The following is a 24457-nucleotide window of genomic DNA, read 5'->3' as shown; positions in this document are numbered from 1 at the left end:
ATTTGTTACAACAGATAGGACAGACCAAAAGACGCCAGCCTTGTGTGTTTTGTAAATATACACGGAAATTAGCCCCATGACTTCCATGTGGTGGAGCCCGATGAATGAATGGTGGTGCTTCTCCTGATGTGATGGCAACATTCTGCTCCTCTGGCCTGCAGAGATAAAGTCGTATTATTAATAATCGCATTGTCGTGTGGGCCAGCGCCGTCCTGCCTTGGTCAGCTGATTGCCATGGAGTTCGGTTAGATAGGCTCCCTGGGAGACATGCGATGACACAGCCTGTGGTCAGAGATAGGCGAGGGCCGGAGGTCAAGTGATGCAAACCAGCTCTCCCTCAAACGCTGTCCTTCAGTGACCAGGAGGTCAAGGAAATGACTAGACTGAGCAGGGAAAGCAAAGAGGGCAGATTACGACTGGCTGATTGTCAAGTGGACTGCCTGCTTAGGCATCATCAGGACCATGGTTGTAATTACAGTGACTGGCAGGGTGTCTATGCTTGTGTCTAGTTATGTAGACAGAGAAGGCTGTGTTGCTTACCTTACAGAAAAATGTTACACTGTTGCCACATGTGTATTAGGGACCATACAGGATAGCAACACAAAAGGTGATGGATAAATGGTGGTGGGTAGGTTTTGTAGCTTTAGCTAGAAACCATGGTGAACTCAAATGCATTTACTGGTTAATGTGAATAATAATATGGGACCCTTTAGAAGATATCTGGTTTCAGTGAATCTGTCCAGATAAAGCAGAATCATACTAGACACAGATGTTCACAGGAAAAGAAAGATTTGAAGTGTTACTGGACACCATCCCCCTCATCATAGTCATATTGACTTGGCCTTACTGTTGTGTCTGAAGATGGATTTTAGTGTTTTCCACATATTTTAGGTGTTTGCAGTTGAGCCAAAGTAAACAGACCACAGTGTTATGGTACCGTTTCAAACATTGATGTGCAAAAAGTAACAATAACAGTGTGAATTTGTCACCAGCACACAATTAACACACAACTTGGACGCACAGCTGTTGGAAGAAATACGTTGTGTCATTTAATATCTACAAGCTGCAAATTCAAAGGAAAAGTACTTTCCCATTATAACAGCAGAAAATCATCCAAGCAAATGACCAGTATCTCTTGCACTTTCACACTTCACATCCAGCTAATGGATTGGCCCAGGATCAGCACTGCATTATCACGATTCATTATCTCTTTGGAGGAGATTTTCTGGAGACACGCATGCAGTCAGAAACACAGATTTTAATTAGTCTCCGGATTTGGCCTCATACCGATGTTCTCCATCCTTCTCTCCCCAGACTGAGAGCTAAGCCACCCGTTTCTCAACCGCATGGCCAACATTGTTTACAAGGATTTGCGTAATCTCTGGCAGAAAGCGCAGACATGTACTGGCAGCTTGCATACAAGAGTCTCGCTGTCAAGAGGTTTCTCTGTCTGCAACCGTGCAACTTCCATCCATCATCCATCAAAACACCCATACCCCCTGCTATGAAACACAATGCCCTATATGCTGCGTGCTGACCTTGGCCATTGAAATCATACAGGTCATGGAATACAGCTCACGCTGTCATTATATGAAGGCCCATATTGATTGGTTGATCCGCTGAGGCGAAATGTTGTAAAGCAGAGCAGAGCAGCTCCAGACTTGTTTCCATGGCCATTGTGTAACTTGACAATTGTTGTAACTTGAAACTGTCAGTACAGTTTCTTTTGAACAGTATTTTTTTCATTTTAAGCAATAGACCCTGGTTTAGGATCTGTGTAGCTATATTAAAGAAACACAATGTAATTATTTTACCTTAAACATAATGGCTTCAAACTCATGCTACTCTGGAGAATGAAGTCTCTGACATTGCTAATGTGTGCCTGGAACACCTGGAATTGAACTCGTAATGTTGGTGTCAAGGGTAGGAGCATGATCCTTTTTGTCAGTTTTTGATGAATTGGGCACATGTGCATGAGCACATGTGCATGAGCTTTGCAATATGTTTGACTTGTTTCTGAAGGTAAAATATGCACTTGACCACGTCGCATTGTTTACTAGGACACACTCGCATATTTCACATTGTGGCTTGACCTTGTGGTATCTTTCACTTTTTTTGTCGATTCCTTTTCGCTCTTGGACTTTGCTGTGTGGTAGAGCAGAACTTGTTTTGGGGAGGAGCGCCTGACTGACTGTAGTTCAGTTCAGGCTGTGAGACTCTGGCTGCATTGGGCTGTGTCAGGCATGGGCTATTATAATCCACTGGCAGAGAGCCTGTTGTCCACTCGGGGAGTGGCGGCCGCTGTCAGAGGTTCCTCTTAGCGACCGTACAAAAACACACCATCTTCTCTGCCCCGGATGAGTTATTTGAACACTCGCATGGTGCCTCTGGATTGCAAGAAATCTGACAAAGGAGTCATTTTTCCACGACTCGAAGAATCATGAGCGGAAAAGCTTGACACTCCCTTTCTGCTGAGCTGCAGTCAGATGTGGGAACACCGGACGGCGGAGATGGTAAACCGGCCTAATTAAGTGCGCAGGCAGCTTGATTGAGATGTACAGCATCTCTGTGTCATGGCTGCCATGGGGTAGTGCACTGGTGAGTCATCATGGTGTGACCTGAAACCTCGAGAGAACAACGTTCTGGTCTGGCTATTCTGTCCGCTGCCAATCCATAAAATGTGTAATGACTTTTAAAATGACTTTTTAAAGACAAATATATGACCTTTTCAGCTACTGATCTCCGTCTGGCCCCTTCATCATTTTTTCCATCTGCATTTGGAATGAATACCCTGTCTTGACATTAATGTTTTTCCCCCCCAATTTTTCCTTCAATATTTTCTTTAAAGATTAATGTTTCTCATCAGCCGGCTTGAGCAGCTGGAATCATACTTTAGTTCCATGGTGAAGGTCATTCATTAACTTCTGCTCAACAATATTGCAGCAATATATAAAGAAAACACTCAGGGAGACAGTGTCCTTAAAGGGAGACAGGTGCAGAGTGAAAACGTCACCATATTAAATGAGGGCCGATACACCAGCATGTTTTGGTGTGTGTGTGTGTGTGTTTGGGATGGGGGTGGTGTGATGTCTATCTAATGACCCCAGAATGACCCTTTGTAAGCGGAATGCGTCTGCCTTCCGTGAAGTGATTTAAAGCGGTGCTGAATTTAGCAGCTGGTTGGCCGTCCGTCCAGCCAGGCAGGAGATCCGAGTGAAGGAAATAAGTCTTCCAGCCCTCCCTCCCTGTGTATCATATCAGGGAAGACTTGGCCACCCTCTCGCTCACGTCAGGTTAAACCTTACAACGGTTGAATGGTGGCCAAGACTGTTTACTTACTTTCTGTGTCGTCATGGAACTTTTTATATCTTAAACTAGCCAAGGCAGTATTTGGCTAATGTTGGCATTTGATGTTCTACTGGTAGGCAAGGCAAGAGAAGGCAAGTTTATTTATATAGTGCATTTCTTACACATGGGTTATTCAATGTGCATTACATAAACAAAAGCAAAGAATAGTAAATGATTGTAAATAAATTAATAGATCTGTTCAGACGGTGTGTAGACATAGCCACATCAAAGAGCACACAGAAATGATCAGATAAGTCCTTAATAGTTGTAGAGACATTGAAACCCTTTGTGATGAAATAGTCAAACTCTATGCAAATGGCTGACAACAGTTCACCTACTCTTCAACCAAAGATCCTTGATTACTGACCGCTCCGCTTCAACCCTCTCTGCCCTCAACTCTTCAAGAAAAACTTTAGCCAAATGTTTTGGAGGTCTGTAAATAGTCAGTAGCAAAACCTGAGGAGAACACTTAATAAGTACTCAATGAATGGAAGCGAGGCAAAAAGGAAATAGTTTTTCTTGCAGATTCAGTACTGTTGTCACGAGCTCCAGAAGTGGCAGAGCGTCCCGCTTGGCCCGTTGGAAGTGAAAAGTAGGGTTCAGCTGCTCACATTAGGCCCAGGCGTCTTCAGAGGCCCCATACTAATGGGGGCTAATGCGCCTGCTGGCCCCCTCAGGGGCTTGGCGTGCAGTGCTGTGCATGTTGATTACAGCATCAGCTCCCCTCTTCCTGCCTAATTAGCCGCTCGCATGCTGCCAAAGGACGGGCGGACGTCCCTCCTGTCCTGGCTGCCGCCCTGCTCACACCCTGGCGCCTGCTTAGATACGGTTACCGGGGTGGGAAAAGAGATGGCGGTGGAGGGGGGTGGGGGCGTCTCGCCTTTCGCCCGCTGCATTTTCATATCGTCACTGATAGGAGCGGTCAGGAATAAAAACATAAACACCCGACCCTGCCCAGCCCCTGTCTGACCAGCGGTCTGTCTGCAGCCACTGCTGCTGGAGTCAGTCTGTCAGACCCCTCTCAGGTTTTTGTACCCAAAAACAAATTGGTTGTTGGGGGGGTTGCTGCATGTAGACTGTAGTGTCTGTACCGCAATCAGGTCCAAGTGTCCAAGGAAATAACACTATATAAATGAAATGAAAGCAAAACTATTGTGCAATTCTATATTGCCCATGGTTCTTTATGATGTCTAGCACTAAAGAATTTGTCAATCATTACTCATGCTCATGTAAAGTAACAATTACTTTATTCATAGTAAAACATTAATCATAGTAGTGCATCCTGTCTCAGACCCAACCCTCTTTAACCTCCTACCCCCACCATTAGTTTCCACCCAAAAGAGTATGAGCGGCACCCAACACAGGACATGCTGGACTGGTCAGAGAATGAGTGCCCTGTTTTGCCAATTAATGCTTTTGTGGGCTGTTTGGTTCTTGGAAGACCAACCCCTACCCAAGCCAAGCCCCCACCAGCCCCCGGATTGTTTCTGTGTGTGGAAGCTGGGAGGTTATGAGGAGCCCAGTTCGGACTTCCTCTCCTCTCACTCAGGATGGGCTGGGTGCAGCTCGAGGAAGGGTCCGCAGTGTGGTCTTTCACTTCTGCTAGTACAACACAACAGGGAACTACTAGGGATATGTGGTTGTGGTAAATGGCAGTTGGATTTTGATAGTGGAAATTCCTTTTCACAGAGTTGGACATTCTTGTGAGAAAACAATCCAGACAGTTGTAATCTTGCTCTTAATACGTTTGAAGAAAATCATGTGTATAGATTTTCTTTTATCATTGTCATAACAAACATTGTGGACATGCATTAACATTACACCGTTCAACTTGATCTCCTTTTGTGATGAACTACTCTCTGTCTTTCCCTCTTTCTCTCTACAACTATGCACATGTTTTGCCTTAGACGGCTTCCATGTTTTATTTTCCTTGTTTTTTTTTTTTCTGGAGCTAAACAAACACTCCCGTCCCTCTACTGAGTCTAATTGCACCGGATGCAGAGCTCCCAGCTGTGGGAGAGCCAGCTGGTTGCGCTGCGCTCTGTGCTCTGTGTGCGTCTCCAGATAGCTAAAATTCCCTTTTATGGCATTGCAGAGGCTTTCGAGACAGGAAATGACATCATGACTGAGGTAGTGAGTGAGCGAGCGAGCGAGAGAGAGAGACAGAGAGAGAGAGAGAGAGCTTCTGCCACTACTGTGAAAGCATTCCGTATGGCCTGAGAGACTGTCTGCCCAGAATTTGAATCCTGACACTTGAATCACCTAGACGGGAGCAGAAAATAGCTGCAGCCGTGGCGGCAGCAGTGGCATCACCAGGCTCGAGATGTTATTTCATGGGCGATGGAATGAGTGATAACGCAGGGCCAAAATAAAATTCACAGGCGCTTTTACTGATCGGGGACTGTGTTGATTGACAACAAGTGACCAGAAAAGAATTCGGTTCACGCGGGTAGAAGTGAAAAGGAGAGTGAGGTTTTAGGTGTTGACATCAGTTAAGGGGAAGGCTGCAGAGGACGTGCAAGATGCAACAGTGCTTTTGAAACCCTGTACGTGTGTGGTGTGAATATGTGTGCATGAGCATGTGAAAGAGAGGGTGTACTTTTATGTATGAGACAGAGAATGAGACCAAGAGCTTATGATTTAACTACACATATTATATTCTGTATTTTTATGTTTTGAGGCTTGCTATATTTCTGTACATTCTATTCCTTGGCAATACTATTTGTTATTAAATGGTCATACCAATAAAGTATTTTCTGCATTTTGCACTCAAATTGTGTGTGTGTGTGTGTGTGTGTGTGTGTGTGTGTGTGTGTGTGTGTGTGTGTGTGTGTGTGTGTGTGTGTGTGTGTGTGTGTGTGTGTGTGTGTGTGTGTGTGTGTGTGTGTGTGTGTGTGTGTGTGTGTGTGTGTGTGTGTGTGTGTGTGTGTGTGTGTGTGTGGACTGTATGTGTCGGTAATGGGAGAGGCTCTACGTTCTCTTACACAGTAGTGACGTTCTAGGCTGCCCCTCCCTCCAGGAAGTAAGTGAGCTGCAGCAGGTCTGCAGCAGTACCAGAGTGGGACGTGCCCAGCGTTACACACAGCTCAGCTGAACATTACTCACACTCATCCCCAGCCCTTCAGTCTCGCCGCTCTCCAGAAAAGAAATAACGAAACTGACCGGTGTATGCATCATTTGCTTTGGGTGGGGGAATCCCGTGCAACGCTACCAGCCCCTTGAGACCACTCTGATTGTTTTTTTTTTTTTGTTTTTTTTAAACATGGCTTCGAAAAGTTTGGACTGCATTGCAGATGGATATTAAAGAAAGAATAAGCTTTGCCTCTTACCCTTTTAAGTAGGTGTTTGCCCATTTCTGCATGTAGGTGTTTTGGTGATGACTGTTGTTGTGGATTTAAGTTTTGCATGGGAGGGCAAAGATTTGTTTTTGGCGCTAAACATGTAAGTCTAGAGACCAGGGAGATCTTATCTGACACCTCCAGGAGATGTGGCATTGCCTACTCTGGTGTGAGTTTTATGACTGCACTCTGCATGTAATCCCTATCAGCTTTTCACCCCTTATTCTTAGTGTGCATACCAACTCTCCCCTTACTGCTTGTCATTTATCAGCAGTACTTCGGCACCGGGGGAAGCTTTCAGTTATCTCGATCAAGACAGACAGTGCAGACTGAATTTTCATCGAGCTGTCTGCTGAGGTTTTGATCTGTTAATAGATATCACCATGATGAATCATTGCTTCTATACTTGATTAGTTTCCGTACATGAAGGAAAGACGTTCATACACTCTGTATTGTAAGCTGTGTTAAGCACAATATCACTTTTACATTTTTCTCTCTTTCTCTCTGCAGTGAAACGAGGAGACCCCAGACTGCCATTTTCAAACGGGAGGACCTCTCCCATAACCACAAGTTTCTATCAGGTAACATTACACTCTAATGAGAACCCCCATTGCAGAGGTCTGTACTCAAATGTGTTTATTGATCATCTCTACTACTGTGGATGATCAGTAAATGCTTGACTGTGTTTTAATTTGGTTTAGAATGTCACTAAGGATTTATCAGAAATGTATTTTTTATCAGAAATATATTATTGGAACTTCTAAGATTTAAACTGGCAGATCCTCCAGGTTACAGCTTTTCTATCAAGGAAGGCCCTTTGTGACTGCTTAGGTTTCCACACTAGTTCATACATGTAACTTATGACGAAATAGATTATCCAATCACATCTTTCCCATCTTTAGCTGTAGCTGTAACTGTTGTTTCAATTTCAATTTGGAATTTCAATTGTCATTACTTCCTTTTGGCTATGATCTAGCTGTCACTAATTGAACTAACAGAAAATCCACCAAGCCACACTCCTCTTTATTTAATTGAAGGTTTCCACAGTAGAGTCCCGTGGAAACCTGTGCTGCCAGTGATAGACATACAATGCTTGCATGTAGTACCTTTAAAAACTGCCTGTCAGTTTAATACGGTGAGGACTTGTCCTTACCGAGAAAGCACCCAAGTGTGTCATTTGAGCTATATGTGTGAACACGTAATTGATGCTGTCAGGGGCCCCCTTTTTGCAAGCTGAGGCCAACAGCTGTCTCAAGATACACCCTGGGGCCACCACTTAGCACAGCGTTATAATTTGCATGCCTTGTTGGTGGGACCACTGTACACTTGCATGTTTTAAGAAGAGCGCAATGTTCTGCCCCATTTCCTCTCATCCCAAGTGTGTACATATTCCATTATTTAGTCTTAGCACACACTGGAAGTGTATTTATGTTGTTAGACGTGCCGTGATTGGCAGGGTGGATGTTAGTCACGGGCGTCTCAGTATTTCAACCTCTGACCCTTTCTTTCAGTACCAGATGCCAGAGGTATGAGTGAATGTTGCTCACTTTCTAATAGTGGAAATAGTGGCTTATTCTATGAGTAGCGCACGAGCCACTGATTAAGATTTTACCAGAAAGGCTCATCAGGGCTCTCTGCTGTATGTGCAGTTAATTGGGTTTGTAAATACTATCAGACTTTGGTATTTACTCTGAAAATGACACAACTGTCTGGATTAGCTGTTGTTTTAAGCTTTTGTTTAGTCTGTGACCTCAGTGTGACTATAAACAACAGAGGTTTGTTGTCTGAGGACAGGAGGTGAAATTTAAACAACCTGCCAAGTCTTCTGTCTGACGTGTCAATTCTTGGGCAGTGAAAAACTGGTCATTGTGTACCTGGTCAGTGAATTGGATTTACGGGAATTCTTAAAGAGCTTTACAGCTTCTCACCTCATATTTAGTCTTTGTGTTATTATCTTAAAATGTCTTGGGTTCAAATAAACTGCACTGTTGATTAAGAGTGATTAGTAACAATGAAGATGTCATGACTTAAGTAATAATCTTGGCTTGAGCTGCGATCGACATGGGTATCTGCATCTTATTGTGTTATTACTGCTCAGTGCAATGGTTTGGCCTCAAACAGAGGAACTTGAGGCAGGTCTTTCAATCAGAAACCGAAACGTGACATGCTCAAGTCCTCTTCTCACCTAGTCAGCCGAAACTGTGTCGAGAGGTCTGGAGACAGAAGAGAAACCACACATATTTTTTCTCTCTCTCTCTTTCTTTCAATAACTTTTTTGTGCATCTATTTTCAGAGTTGCTGGGCAGTAGGGCTTAGGCCGTTGACCCCAGAAACTGATCCTTTCTGGGCCCACACGGGGCCAAAGAGTAAGAGCTCTATTTATACCACTGGCCCCGGCCTCCCCCTCCAAACAGCTCATTGTTTTAAAAAAGGGAAGTATGAGAGACCAGCCCACTGCAGCTGCAGAGCGCGGACAGTTCAAGAACATTATCATGTACAAGTCTTTCTGAATAGCAAGTGCACATTATCTGCAGCTTAATGCATGTGGTGCGCTGATTACAGCTTGAAGCAATACTGTAAAACTATTTGCTGGTTTTCAGCATAATTTGGTTTTTAATGAGCAATACTTTTTAGTATAATCATTTGAATTAGTTTTGATGACGTGGTGATGTGAAGGACAGGAGTACACACCTGGCATTTCCACTGGCTATCCAGGCTGTGCGTTATGATGTTCTGTGGTATGGGTCAGAACACCTCAGGAAAATGTGAGGGAAGCTATCACAGCATGACATGTTGGCAGGCTTTTATCAGTGTAAACAAGGCAGTCTGTGGTGTTTACAAGGTTTCTGTGCACTTTTTAACCAGGCAGCACGCTATTTTTAGACCAAAACTCTATAATGTTTTCTTTAATATGGTACGTTTGTTGTATTTTATTGTGTCCACACATACTTTCCTCATTGGAGTTGAAGACTGTGAGGTACATAACACCATACCATTGACTACTACTCTCTTACACACGTACATTGCACAAGACTATAGATGGTCTTTTGTTGAGCACTGAATTTGGGACGTAACCATGAACTCCTGGGAAAAAAATACTTCAAGCAAAGAAGTTTGCACAGTGCTGTATTCCCACAGTATGCTCCTCAGCTGAAGAAAGACGGAGGGGGTACGCCATTGGAGAGACGGACATTAAAACGTCATCCACAAATAATTAATGGGCCGGCTAGCTCCACTTTAGTCCACATTCGTAGTGCACTGCAACCATGCAGCTACACACATAATGCCATTATAAGACCAGCTTCAGTTGTAGGCACACTAGCTTAATCATTTCGGTGCTGTGTAAATCATTGTTCCAGTCGAGCCCTCATCTCTTCCCCACACACAGCTGTGTGCTGTCATTCCTAGCTTGGAGAGAGAGGTCTGTGGTTAATAGGGGTACCTCGGGCCGCTGGCCTTTTGAATTCAGTCACTGGCTAATCTTCAGAAGCAGATGTGTGACTTCTTTTACCCTCTCTCAGATTTCTGCCAACGGGGGGATTTTTAGGGTGACAGTCATTACTTTTTATATCAGAAAGTCATTAAAGCTGAGTTATTCTACTTTTAAGTAATCATATTAGGTTTGGATGTAGATGTTCATAGATGTTTGTCTCTCTTTTGAGAAATATTGCCTTCCTTGACAATGTGTCTTTTGTCATGAAGTTGGTTATCAAGCATGTTTTAAGTTTGGGACTTTATTGAGGTCTTTGTTTGGTAATTTCTTGAGGCTTTCATGATGGGATCATGAAACAAAGCACCCCATTAACTGGACCTCAGAGCTGACCTTCCATACAGCATGTCTCCTCTTATAAAATTACTGGCATACCAACAAGCTTGGTGATAAAGCCACATTATCCATTAACTATCAAAAGGCCTGTGGTGTTTTTTTCTGCCACGTTGGGGGTGGTTGTGTTGAAATGTGATAGATAGACATTTTTATTAGTTCATTGTTTTGAGGCAAGGGATCTGCACATTCCTCAGATCTCTGGCAAAGTTTGGGAACAAGTCGGAGCAGGAGTCAAACTCTTTCAGATGAGGCATCAAAGCCTCGTCCTTGGAATTTCTGTCGCATTCGACCACAAACAGCTGAGGGAGGACTTTGACATGCAAAAAAAAAAAAAAAAACGTCTGTGACTATGAACTGGGGAAAGGAGGCGGGGAGCTTAAGTTTAAAAATGTGGAAGAGCATTTTTTGTTTTGCATCACGTGTGTTTCTGGTTAACCAGACAAAAGGCACTCTGGCCACGATTTATATTAAGTATCCTGTAGTTATTTGTACTTAACAACACCGATAATATGAGTAGATGAAAACAGTGTAGTTTTTATATAGTACATGTTGTACTTGGGGTTTAGGCAAGGGTTACTTTGAAGTTTAGGGTCTGTGACGTGTAAGAACATGTACGCGCACATGAGAAGTGCACAGTAATATTTATTCAATTCAATTTGTTCACTTCAAAGCATGGGACGGATCTTTTGAGTGTACGCTGTAGAAGTACTGCTGCACTGTGACCGATTGCTAGTTGACTCTTCCTGAGTGACCGCTCTGGGCTTTGTGGTAGGTGTCTTGTTTTATTTTCATCCACAGCTCGACCTTGTTTTTTCCGACCGGGGGATGCCTCCCTCTCTCTATCTTTCTTTCTTTCTCTTTCTCTCACATGCTGCTGGGGCCTCTTTAACTCTGCAGCCAAAAAGACGACGTCAAAAGCCCGCCATTAAAGCACTGCGCGCGCCCCCCCCCCCCCCCATCCCTCGCCCCCAAACTCTCCTAAATTTGGAGTGCTGATCAGGGGGTCTGGAATGCTGCCAGGAACCCCCACACCTTCCCCTCAGGCCATGTGAGAACCAGGCCAAATGCCCAGCGGGGACCACACCAGTAGTCAATGAGCGTGAGGAAAGATCCCCACGGGCTTGTGAAGGATCCGGCTGCTGGAGGCATCCACTCCTGAACAAACGCAGCCTGGGAATCTGGATAAACTCTGTTCCTGTGTGTGAGGCACATGATCTTTTATTTTTAAAAATTGTATTTTTTAAGGCCTACTCCATTTAAAACCAATTGTTCCTCTGAGAGAACATTACCTGTTGCACAAGCCTTGAATCATCACATTTTTGAAACATTCTTCTTCAGGCATGCCCAGACTACAGTGTGTGTGTGTGTGTGTGTGTGTGTGTGTGTGTGTGTGTGTGTGTGTGTGTGTGTGTGTGTGTGTGTGTGTGTGTGTGTGTGTGTGTGTGTGTGTGTGTGTGTGTGTGTGTGTGTGTGTGTGTGTGTGTGTGTGTGTGTGTGTGTGTGTGTGTGTGTGTGTGTGTGTGTGTGTGTGTGTGTGTGTGGATCGATGCTCCTATCATGTGTCCACAATTCCACTGGAACTGGAGGATGCTAAACGCACTGGTTAACCACATCACCCTTTAAGACCCTTGCATCATTTCAAGTAAACCCTGAACTGGTGGGCTGTTCCACATGTTGTGGCAGCTTTTGGCTGGACAAAATAAATGTGTTTTCAAGCACTTGTTTTATTTCCCACCCTTTATGCAGACATGTTTTATGGGGAATGCCTTTGGTTTTAAATCCAGCCATTTTCATTCAAATAGGAAGTTACCAAAACATCGTAAAAGTCCTCATTCACACCAGCAGGTTGGCCTGTGTTGACATATTTAGGATGTTATTCAGTTGTTGAATAGCAGAATGTGAATGCAGTTGATGCTCCTCTCAGTTCATAAGCTGTGCAGCGCGCAGCTGTAGTCATGCGTAGTCATGGACACCCATACACACCCTTGATCTATATACAGAATATAAATAACTCCCCAGCATTGCAGGTCAGTGGTTCTACAGTTATTGTTTGCACCTCACTGCAGAGCACAGGTCATTTTAGTGGTAACAGCTGCATTTAGTCTACAGTGGTCATGGTTAGGAGACGTTAGTGCTGTGTAACGTTCCGTTGCAGATCTAAGTAAGTGCTTAGGGCACTCTAGTGTAAAGCTGCGGTGGCCAAACTCGTAGGTGTTGCATCTCTGCAACTTTGCAAATGGAACGTGAGTAGTTCGTATTATTGTTTATTTAAACTCACTTGCGTCACAACTTTAGACTCTAGACTGTTTCTGATTCTGCGCTTGAAAGTGGCTGCTACATAGCGCCAGTGACTAAATCCCCCCAGGTCTACACAGAACGTACACCCACATGTTTCTGCTGACTGGGTGAAATGTCAGTGATCGCTGCGTACTGAAGAGAGTTGAGAGTGATTGCATGTGGGCCAGAGACTACAGACCGAGGCTAAGGCTGTATCTTATGCACTCCGAGTGGTAGGCCAGAGTCATTGTTTGTTTCTCATCCTGGAGCCCATCCCTGACTGTTGTGTTTGTGCCTTGGCCAGCATTCTTTCGCCTGACTTCAGGCCACATCCTGTAGACTATGGGTGATTTACATCTGTGTGTGTGTCTGTGTGTGTGTTTGTCTGTGTGTGTGTGTGTGTGTGTGTGTGTGTGTGTGTCTGTGTGTGTGTGTCTGTGTGTGCTTGCATGTGTGAATGTGAAGGCAGAGTGTGATCACTGTTAATAAATTGACTTGAGAGGGAGTCTGAAGTGTAACAGAAGTCTTGGTCAGAGGCAGTTGAACGCCCCCTCCTCTCTTTATTCCACCCAAAAGCGTGAGATGAGGAGGGATGTGCCAGGCTACATTCTGTAAAGGAAGTTTGTCTTTGTCTCTCTCTCTCTCTCCTCTGAAAGTGATCCAGTTGGGATGCCATGTTGGCAGGCCAGTCTCTCTTCCGCTCTCTCTCTCTCTCTCTCTCTCTCCCCTACTCTCTCTCTCTCTGTATCAACCCAGGTCCCAATGCATGAGTACGTGTTGCCAAGCCAACCTGAGTGGAGTCGTTCCGGAACTCGCCGTAGAATGTCTGGAACTTGCTTCACTTGCTTTGTTGCTAATGACATATTTGTTTTTAGCAGAGCCCCATTAAAGTTGGCTTAGCAACAACAAACCATGTGGCTCATGTGGAAACCATTGCAGTTGAATTCTGATGAATATTACGATCCGTTCTGCGGTGTACTGTTTCCCTAATTTTTACACGGCCGACATTGCCAGACTGCTGTCGTACTCCTGGACACAATTGATGTCCTTGGAAATATTTGTAGTTATTTTAAGCAACCTTGAATGTGCAGTTGTGCCCACATAAAGCCTGACTGTCAGGTTTCACACACGGCAATGTTCCTGTTCCTTCCTTTTTCAGGCTTCAGCATCCCTCCTGTAAAAATCCCCTCAGATTTGGGGAAGTAGACACAGTTGTGGCTTTACATGCTGACCTACTGAAACCAAAAGCACTCTTTCTCAGTAAAAAAAACACACACTTACTCACATCCTCATCACAAAAGGGCTAAAAAAAACTTAATTGTTTGATGTCTTCTTCAAACACAATTTTATGGTATGTTAACCAGAATGGTGGTGACTTATTTCCTGCTGTTTACACAACTCATCTGACTAATGATGATATGTTGGCTTTAATGTGTGTGGACAAACACAGTCACAGTCAGTGTTTGGCAACCTTTGGAATAGGTGATTTGAACACACAGATAATCTCTCAGGGCATTTTGTTTCTTATGTCAATCAACCTTTGCTTGTGTGTGTGTGTGTGTGTTTGTTTTTTCTCAGGTGAAGTAGCGGCAAAGACACAGCGGCAGCCATGGTGGCCTTGTCACTGAAGATCAGCGTGGGGAACGTGGTGAAGACCATGCAGTTCGAGCCCTCCACCATGGTGTACGACGCCTGTCGCATCATACGGGAGAGAGTCCCCGAAGCACAGCTCGGCCAGCGTGAGTCTCTCACACACACACACACACACACCCCCCCCCCCCCCCCACACACACACACAGAGTTCCAACACCTTCATATACACACATACAAAGAACACCCCCACACACACACACACAGTTCCAACACCTTCTTCACATACACACATACATAGGTGCTCCCATACACACTGATCCAACTATGTTTGTCCTAACGAAAAAACCCCACCCAACCAAATACACACACATCCTTCCTTACCATCAAGAGCAAACCTGTAATCAATGATGGTGTAGTCCCTGCCTTGGCATTAACCTGGATTTCAGGGTGGGCATTGACGATTCTACTTAGGCAGCAGTGTTAACCTCGCTGGTCCGCTTGTTTTATCATCCAGGCAAAGCGCTGCTTCGTCAGCATGCTTTCAGAGGGTCACTGGCCAACTATGCTGCATGCTAGAGGTGTAGAACTTGACATTATTGATGTGATGTCATGGTTCATGGAGTTAGGCAGATGGATTGATTTAACAGTCTCGGAGATTTACTACATGCATACCAACTCAATTTTGAGAATTAGCAGTTATGCAACTTTGGGTGCCAAAAGTTTAATTCTGTGAATTATTTGACTCAGGAGCCCATTTATGCCGTGTAGTAGGTCTTAGAATGCAAGCGAGACCATAACGTGACTCCTAAACGTGAATATGGTGCATTCGCACGAAATGAGGCACCAGACCGACCCATGTCGGAATTTTCCTTTTTTCCCTCTGAACCCCACCAAAATGAAATCATTCCCAAGCTCATGATGCATTTTTTCTCTCCCTTTGCACATGAGGTTGCCTTAGGCAGCGTGCCGCCAAGATATTGGAGAAGCAAGTGATTTCACCCCTCCACACCCTCGTGTCACTGAGTGTGGAATGTCTTGCGCGTGATGTGTCTTACAGCAGGCCCGCCCTATGACCCTTAGTGGGTCATATTCACCATGAGTTCGGCTGTTCCTGCGGTCAGAGGGGACACCCTGCTACAGAGGGTCCCTTGCGGCCTGCCAGCTGGCTGGCTGGCCCTGTGGCGTCAGGGATTTGGGCTTTTAACGCGGCACTGACAAAAACAAACAGCCTGCTCAACTCACCATATGGCTTCATTATTTGTCCTACTTCAGGCAAAATGTTGAAATATATTATAACACACACACACACACACACACACACACTCAGATGGACACATTTGTGTGTTGTTTGATTGGCTCTTGATAGTCATTTCTGGGCAGAATATCAGCAATGCTTGGATTAATCCTGGAAAATCCTATTCTACTCAGATGTCTCTGGTTTTGCCAACAACTTTTGCTCCGCAATCTAATACACAAAGCATGTCTGGACCCCCACCCCCCCCCCCCCGTATAAATTCATTCCCATTTGTAGATATCTGTGTCATTATTTACTCTCCTCTGTGGAGCCTTTTTGACTCTTGTGGAATATTCTGTCATGACAGATTCTGGATTAGGTATCCACCGATAGTCAGTGCAATTCATTTAGTTATGCTTTCCAGCAGCTTGTCTCCACTGTGGAGTGTGGGTGGGGGTTGGAGGCGGGGGCGGGCCTGTACACGGCAGGTCCCCCGGTGTTGCAAAAGCATTTCGCGTTTCTCACCGCTTGCGTTTCTTACCGCTTGCGTTTCTTACCGCTTGCGGGGGCTGGTGGGCCAGCCCAGGCTCCATGCCTGTCCTAACCTGTGAGCAATTTTCCACTTTTATGAGAGGGGGAATGGGGGGGGGTGGGGTGGGGGAGACAGCCCCATGGCCAACAGCAACAGCTAATGTGGAATGTTCAGCATCTTAAATGGCAGGATCCACTCAGCTTTGGCAAGCCATTGGAGTGGAGGAAAGCACACAACCCAAGGCCCTGTGAGGATTGAATTAAAGCTAAAGTGCTGATGTGCCACAGAGAAGTGGGGAGATGGTGGTGAGAGCGGGGGCCCTTGTGGTGTGACCGGGGCTTCATGTGCAGGAAGTGTCAAGTGTTCCCTAACAGCCAAATGATGGGTTCTCCTCAGACTGTGTTTTTGAAATTGACATTGATGACATATAAGCTTGTATGTGTCTGTCTGAAAGTTTTTTTTTTTCCCCAACAACAACCAAAAAAAACATTACTATGTACCCATTCATTGACGTCATGCTATCCAACCCAAGGCATTAAACCCACTAGAGCAAACATGCCCAATTTTAGAGGTTTGGGGATTCCAATTTCTCAAATGTCAGATTCCACTCGTACGATGGAATGACTGTATGAGTGCAGGATTTGCTGTAGTGGAATGAATGCGGTAATGATGGCTGCCTGTGACTGGGGAACCGCGGTGTGTGCCGGTGACCAGTGCGGGGAATCTAATCTCACCCACTCACTATGCTGCTCTATTCTGTTCACCGCCAGCCAACGACTACGGCCTGTTCCTGTCTGACGAGGATCCCAAGAAGGGCATCTGGCTGGAGGCGGGGAAAGCCCTGGACTACTACATGCTGAGGAATGGGGTGAGTGGATCAAGGAGGTGTGTGTGTGTGTGTGTGTGTGTGTGTGTGTGTGTTCTGTGAGTTACTGTGTGTGACTTGAGTGTGTGGAAGTGAGGTGTAGGTTTCATGGTAGTGTTCTGTCTGATGTCTGTGTGTGTGTGTCTGCGTGTTTGTCTGCATGTTTGTCTTTGTGATGGCGTAATATCGCAGCATGTGTTGCCCCTGACCACTCTCGACCTTGTGGGGTCACACAATGACCGTTCGCCACAGTGACCAAGCGCGTCATCACACGACTTAGTCCCACGAGCCATCGAGTGTCACCCACTCCAGATGAATAACATTCTCCCCGTGCCATCACCACCTTCACTCAAGCTGTAACATGAGCCACCCATGACTCCTCAGGAGTATGACAGAACTCCGTAATGGTCTAGGTGACCTGGGCTTGTGGGAAAAAGAACGCTTGATAACTTCTCAGAATAGGGCTACAGTAAGCCATGCAAACCCAGGCGATATGAGTAAGCTGTTACCTGAGATGCTCCCACCAGATCTGATTCAGTTCTCTTTCGTAAGGACTAAATGGAAGCTAATACCTGACATGTCATATTACCGCCATCCCATAACGTGTTCCAAATATACATGACGCATCACGGGATGTGTTATGTCATGACGCACTCAAGTAGCCTGACAAGTTAATTACTGAATAGGGTTCACTCCGAGTGTATTTTTACCACACACATACAGTACACTATGATATGATTAAGAGACACACTGCTAGCAGAAAAGCTTTTGGCCTGTCTGTATCATTCTACTGGTTGTAGAGAAAGTTAAAGCAACGCTATGCAAAAATTAACCTCTTTTTGAGGGATGTTTTTTTAATAACCAACTGTTTTTGTATGTGGTATTTGGTAACTTTAAATTAATTTTGACATGTCGTTCCACTACCACCTACCACCTGTCTGTGGTACAGAGCAGAACAACATCACCTTCACCAACAACATCACCATTCACCAAAAGACACTAATAAACATCCAAGAAAACTTTTATCAGTGCCTTTATAAGAACTCCATGATGCTGCGGCCTTAATAGTAACCAAGGTAACGTGTTGTTAACAGGACACCCTGGAGTACAAGAAGAAACAGAGACCCCTGAAGATTCGCATGCTGGATGGGACAGTGAAAACAGTCATGGTGGACGACTCTAAAATCGTCAGCGACATGCTCATGACCATCTGCGCAAGGATAGGTGAGTCTAGCGTTGATTTTCTAGCTTTCTGAACAACATGCCTTGATATGCTTCCTCAGCCTTTGTTCCATCTTTCCTGTTCAGCATGCCTGTCTGAACCCGACAATGCTCTCTTCATTAGCCAAAACAAACCTGATTTTCGTTCCATGACTCTCTAAATTACGTTGACGATTGTAATTTAATACACTTTTTGTTGAATTCAGCAAATTGCTACTCAAAGGCCTCTAGCTGCCCTTTCTGTGCGTGTGCGTGTATAGTCCTGGCTCTCTAAATGGAGAACAAGCTTAGTGGCTTAGAATGAGCCATTAACAGTTCTAGCCAATCAACACATTGCTTCAGGAGTATGGAAACAAGGGGTGTGGTTTGAATGGTTCGTCAGTGCTAATATCAACTTTTTGCTAGCAGTGCTTGGATCAGCAATAGTTCCTCTGTTCAGGGGAACTACAGGAACAGGTCTGAGAACTTCTCAGTCTTTTTGAGACGACAAAATCCCTGTAGAAACCACTGCTTACAGTTGGTGTTTTGCTGCTGTTCCCCAGGCATCACAAACTATGACGAGTACTCGCTGGTGCGTGACATCCTGGAGGAGAAGAAGGAGGAGACCACGGGGACGCTGAAGAGGGACAAGACGCTCCTGAGGGACGACAAGAAGATGGAGAAGCTCAAGCAGAAACTCCACACAGACGATGAGTGTGAGTAGTGTTCCACAGTGGGTTCCCATGTACTCACATTACATTACATTTGGCTGACGCATTTTTAACCAAAGCGACTAATAACATGGTAAGCAGTTTAAGCTTTTTAAAGCAATCCTCTCAACAATTCCAGGACAATTTAAAGAAGTGCATCAGTGAGTGCTGTTTTTAAACAGTCGAGTGTCAGTTCTAGTCAGGTGGTAAGTGCTAGGATCAGCAAGACTAGTTGCAAGTAGTGCTACGAGAGAAGTGCAAGGGTCAGGTCACATTGTGAAGACAAAAAAAAAAAAAAAAAAAAGATTAATCTGTCGCCAAATTCAAAACAATATGTTCTACCCTTTGATTATTGTAAAGCAAATTATTACTGCTGGATATCTGTTTTTATCCTGAAAAGCAGTTTTGCATGTGCACTTCAAAGTACATTGTATCAACATAGTGCATGTCTGTTTGGTTATTGGTTTGGTCATGAAAATTAAATGAAAATTACAATGTTCACTGTTTCTTCAAGGGAGGTGGGTGTTGGGGAAGCACAGTAAACCTAAGAGCTGTTTTAGCTAAATATATTGTTGTTTATGAGAGTAATGGCTTTATTGTCTTTGCAAAGCTTGTCTCTGAATTTGTGTGTGTGTGTGTGTGTGTGTGTGTGTGTGTGTGTGTGTGTGTGTGTGTGTGTGTGTGTGTGTGTGTGTGTGTGTGTGTGTGTGTGTGTGTGTGTGTGTGTGTGTGTGTGTGTGTGTGTGTGTGTGTGTGTGTGTGTGTGTGTGTGTGTGTGTGTGTGTGTGTCCACAGTGAACTGGCTGGATCACGGGCGAACGCTGCGTGAGCAGGGCATTGAGGAGACAGAGATGCTGCTCCTCAGGAGAAAGTTCTTCTACTCAGACCAGAACGTGGACTCCAGAGACCCTGTGCAGCTCAATCTGCTCTATGTGCAGGTAGAGGATGTTCCTCTCTCTCTCTCTCTCTCTCTCTCTCTCTCTCTCTCTCTCTCTCTCTCTCTCTCTCTCTCTCTCTCTCTCTCTCTCTCTCTCTCTCTCTCTCTCTCTCTCTCTCTCTCTCTCTCTCCCTCCCCCCCTCCCCCCAGGGTCTTTGGGTCCTAGGCCCAAACACACACAGTGGCCCCTGAACATTAATTATGCATCTGCAGTGATGTACTAGCATATCGCCGTGGCAGCAGCTAATGAGAAGAGTGTACACTGGGAGGGGTGTGAGCATACTGAGAGGATCGATCCTCACGTTACTGAGCAGTGTGAGAAGGGAAGATTGATCCTAGCCTTTGATGGCAGCCAGTGTAAAGTTTCCAGGGGCTGATGTGTGTGATTGTGTGTGTGTGTCGGGAAACCCCCCCCTGTTGCCTGCCCGTGCTCTGTCTCCACAGCATCAAGGGTGGGGTTGCATGTACATGTGTGTGACCTCTCCCATGAAGGGAGATATGGATACTTCCTGTGAGAAAAGTCACTGCTCCTTACCAGAGGAAATGGGGCAGGTAGTATTAGAGAAGTGACTTCCAGCCCAACTCGAAAATGCCACAATCATCTGAACTTGTTGACCCTTTCTCTAGCGGTGATGTACTGTACTTGGGGAAATGAATTATTGATGTAGTGTAAATTTATATAAAGTAAGACTTTAATATAGTTCCTATGGTATTCGAATCCAACCCCAGTGCGACTGGCACAGTGCTTCTTGGAAATGCGTTGCTCGTCCTGCCCCAGTTCTGCCCGTGTGGTCCCGCCCACTCGTCTGGGGGCAGCTCTATTGTTCCGGCCCGGCTGATCCCTCCAGCACAAACACAGCTGGAGCAGGATCGCGCACGCCACTCGGCAGGCCAACACAAGCAGCGCACCGTCGACTCACACCGGCCCTGTTTATATCTCGCCAGTCTCCACAGAAGAGACAGTAGCTAGCCCGACAGGAGGCCAGGGGGAGGGAGATTACATTTCAGGGCCTCAGTGCTTACACTGGACGCAGTCGACTGCTGATTTCTCTATTTGAATTTATCATTATGGGAATGACTGGTATTGATATGTGTGAGCCATGTTTATACTTGTCCCTCCATATTTCTGGAAGGAATAGTTTGGATGATAGTGTGGTACTCAGTAGCTGTTTATTTGACTCTAATCATCTCATGTGCGTATCAGTTAAACAATCAATCACAGGAAGCAGTTTATTGTATCAGCATATTATTTTAATGATGTAGTATATTTTTATTAGGGGTGTCACGATTCTCCAAATCCTCGATTCGATGTAATTTTCGATTTTAAAGTCACGATTCGATTCGATTTTCGATTTTTAAAAATATTACTATTAATGCATTCCTTATATGTTATTTACTCTTTTTGGCCTTTTCCTTTTCTTTTTCAGGGGGCTTTTATTTTGAAACCGCTTTGAAACCGTTCCAACCGCGAGGTTGTAATGTAAACAGAACTAACATTAGGCTAAAACAGACGTGAACATAGTAAAATGAAACAACACAGAATGTTAATTTGATTGTTTCAGCACACTCCGAAGAGACCCAATAGTGTTCATGGAATATGTACTTATAAATGTACATTTTAAGCCTTAAAGTAACTTTGGACTGTAATTAGACCATCTTTTCACTTGCTAAGTTGAGTAGGCTAAGTTAGGTTTAATTGACGTGAATGAACGAATACTTCCACACCGGTGATTTCAAAGTAGCAAGAGGGGCTTTGATTTCGGTAGGTTGATGTGTAGGCCTATATTTTAACTGGCTGCAGCCTAAAATTAGAGGAGTGTTGATGCTGCAGTTCAGCACGTGCATGTGTGTTTGTGCGTCTTGGCATACATGCTGGACGTGATATTGGGGGTGTGGCTGCATCGTCGATTCTACTTTTAAGTTCGAAGTTCGAGATTGAGATGTAATTTCGATCGATTTCGAAATAAAATCGAAATCGTGACACCCTTAATTTTTATGGTGTTGTTTATAATTTGGGCTTTGGATTGTAAAATGTTAAACTCTTTTTCACATTTTGCCCATGACCATCACAGTTGGAGAGTGGCACAGGGGTGTAGATTGAATTCTGTTTAATCTCAGTTAAATCGAAGAGCGTGAAATGGGAAATAAAAAGACACTAATTTGTCCATTCTCTTTGCTTTGCCTCTTCTCTCCAGGCCCGTGATGACATCCTGAACGGCTCGCATCCTGTCTCCTTCGACAAGGCCTGCGATTTCGCCGGCTTCCAGTGCCAGATCCAGTTTGGAGACCACAACGAGACCAAGCATAAGCCAGGATTCCTGGAGTACGGAGAGCTTCTGTCTTTCATTTGCCTCACCCTTTCCTGCACTTTCTTTCTTTCTCTCTTTCTTTTTTCTCTTTCCATGTCTCTTTCTTTCTTTCTTTCTTTGTCTGGTCTTTCCTCCCTTTGCTTTTTCTGTCTCTCTCCACCTGTCTTTCTTTCTTTCTTTCTTTCTTTCTTTCTCTCTCCACTTCTAACTTTCTGTCTTTCTTTCTCTCTCTCCACCTCTAACTTTTGATTGTCTTTGTCTTCTCTTAAATGTACTTGAAATATTATGACTTGATCTTGTGCCAAACCTTTAGTGAGTATAGTATGAGACGGAGTCGGGCCAAGTCTAACAATAGATGTAGTGAGTTCATGTTCTGTTCACGGGGGCCACAGTATTGTTTTTTAGCACCACTGAAACGATCCAGTTCGCCACTCAGGGCAAAAGCACATGTGAATGTGGCCTCACTGATCCCTGGTCTCTGCGGAGTCATGTGAAGGCGTCTCTGAGTTCACTCTGTTCTACTTCTGCTTTACAGTATGAAAGAGTTCCTTCCAAAAGAATACATCAAGAACAAAGGCGAGAGGAAGATCTTCCAGGTAATGGACTTGCGTGCGTATGTGCGCGTGTGTGTGTGTTTGAGACTGTGAACGTGTAGAGTCTGTTTCCCACCGAGGTCGCTCTCAGTTCATCAGTATTGTGCGCTGTGCAGCTCCTCAGTGGTTGTGGCGAGGACTCTTTATTTTATTATTTTGCTCCTGGGAGGGATGAAAACCCAGACTAAAAACACATGACCCAGCACACAGGCAAATCTGAACCATTTGCAGCTCAGTGTGTGCTGGTCCCCCCTAAGGTCAGCGCCAGTTTAGAAGTGGTGAAGTTATGGAAAGCCACATCAAATCAAAGGGAACTATGCCTTGGCTATATAACAATGACCCCGCTGAAACTCAATAGTTGTGTATGTTTGAAAATATGACCAGGTTTGTCTATGTTTGCATTGCTTATTTACTGTTAAACCCACACATCGGTCATCACGGTGCTGTGTGAGTTGGAACAGCTGTATGTAAATATGACCATATTCCAACAGGCCCACAAGAACTACCAAAACATGACTGAGATTGAGGCCAAAGTCAGCTATGTCAAACTGGCCCGCTCTCTCAAAACCTACGGAGTGTCTTTCTTCCTGGTCAAGGTAAGGGCATCATAAACATTACAGAATCCAAAAACTACACTTCCCTATAGTATCACCGTGGGCCTAATAATCTAAATCATGGGCAAAGTGCAAAGTCAGAAAACAAACAAGTGTTTAGTTGGTATTGGATTAACAAATAGATTTTGCCAAGATATGGAATTATATTAGCTTTGCTTAGATTTTGCCCGTTATTTGAATTAGGGCCCTTTGACTCATTGCGGTGTTTTACTGAACTAATTTCAGGGCGTTTGTCAGGTATATTGTACCTGTTGTTTGGATAATAATGATAGAAATAGTGCTGACTTCGGTGGGCCATGTCATTGTGCTGTTGTCCGTTTGCCATCTGCAGGAGAAAATGAAGGGGAAGAACAAGCTGGTCCCGCGTCTGCTGGGCATCACCAAGGAGAGCGTGATGCGTGTGGACGAGAAGACCAAGGAGGTGATGCAGGAGTGGAGCCTGACCAACATCAAACGCTGGGCCGCCTCCCCCAAGAGCTTCACGCTGGTCAGTCAGCATTTCAGTTCAATCCTAACCTCTCGGCCTGACACTTCCTTGTTTACCCATATCAGGATGTGGCGATGTAAAAGTGTTTGCGTCAGGTTCACTCTGTCTCTTTCCGCCTTGCTCACAAACCCTTTGATGTGCATGAAATGTGAAGATGGAGAAGCCAAGTATGATGAGTGCCTTGTACCTCTTACTGTGATTGTGCCACACTTCTGTGAACAGCTTTGTGGACTTGAGTTTAATAGTTATTATTTAATAGTCTCACTGCCACACCTGCTCTTATGAAACAAGCCCAATAACTGGTAATAATAATAATATTATTGGATGCTTCACAAGAGTTCCCAAAATGAAAGGCAGAAGAGCCCAGTTGATGTGCAGGATAATAACAGGGTTCATTTCTGTCATCGCGGGCTTAGCGTTGTGGCGGGTGTCTCTTGAGTGGCCCCTGTGATCCTTCAGCCAGCGGATCAGACGCTGGTCACGGGCCATTAGAGAGAGAAGGGAAGCAGAACCTGCGATAGCGGCCAACGCTCCTCCATAACGAACGCGCTTCATTGTCTTTGCTCGTCTTTCTTCTTTCAAATATTGAAGACC

At 44.8% G+C, this 24457-nt stretch overlaps 1 protein-coding gene across 2 annotated transcripts in view; it reads left to right on the top strand.

Annotated features, from left to right (window-relative positions):
• The window catches only part of tln1 (talin 1), a 92828-nt gene that overhangs the window by 11019 nt on the left and 57352 nt on the right, over positions 1-24457 (top strand). Inside the window, exons 1-11 of one of the 2 annotated variants that reach the window (XM_076284442.1) lie at positions 6510-6685; positions 7197-7267; positions 14368-14528; positions 16919-17016; positions 18108-18237; positions 18777-18929; positions 19719-19861; positions 22056-22183; positions 22705-22765; positions 23254-23358; positions 23708-23863. In XM_076284442.1, coding sequence (XP_076140557.1) covers positions 14399-14528; positions 16919-17016; positions 18108-18237; positions 18777-18929; positions 19719-19861; positions 22056-22183; positions 22705-22765; positions 23254-23358; positions 23708-23863 — 1104 coding nt within the window. In that variant the 5' untranslated portion in view covers positions 6510-6685; positions 7197-7267; positions 14368-14398. Of the gene's footprint in view, positions 1-6509; positions 6686-7196; positions 7268-14367; positions 14529-16918; positions 17017-18107; positions 18238-18776; positions 18930-19718; positions 19862-22055; positions 22184-22704; positions 22766-23253; positions 23359-23707; positions 23864-24457 lie in introns of those variants that run through there. The other variant, XM_076284441.1, reaches the window with a different exon arrangement.

The sequence above is a fragment of the Alosa pseudoharengus genome, unplaced genomic scaffold (genome assembly GCF_046254945.1).
Source record: "Alosa pseudoharengus isolate Yale_2024_CS ecotype anadromous, Long Island Sound unplaced genomic scaffold, YU_APseudo_1.1 YU_APseudo_1.1_scf_14, whole genome shotgun sequence".
In the NCBI taxonomy this organism is placed as follows: domain Eukaryota; kingdom Metazoa; phylum Chordata; class Actinopteri; order Clupeiformes; family Clupeidae; genus Alosa; species Alosa pseudoharengus.
The sequence above is the reverse complement of the archived record's forward strand: the minus strand, read 5'-3'. Positions and strand labels throughout refer to the sequence as shown.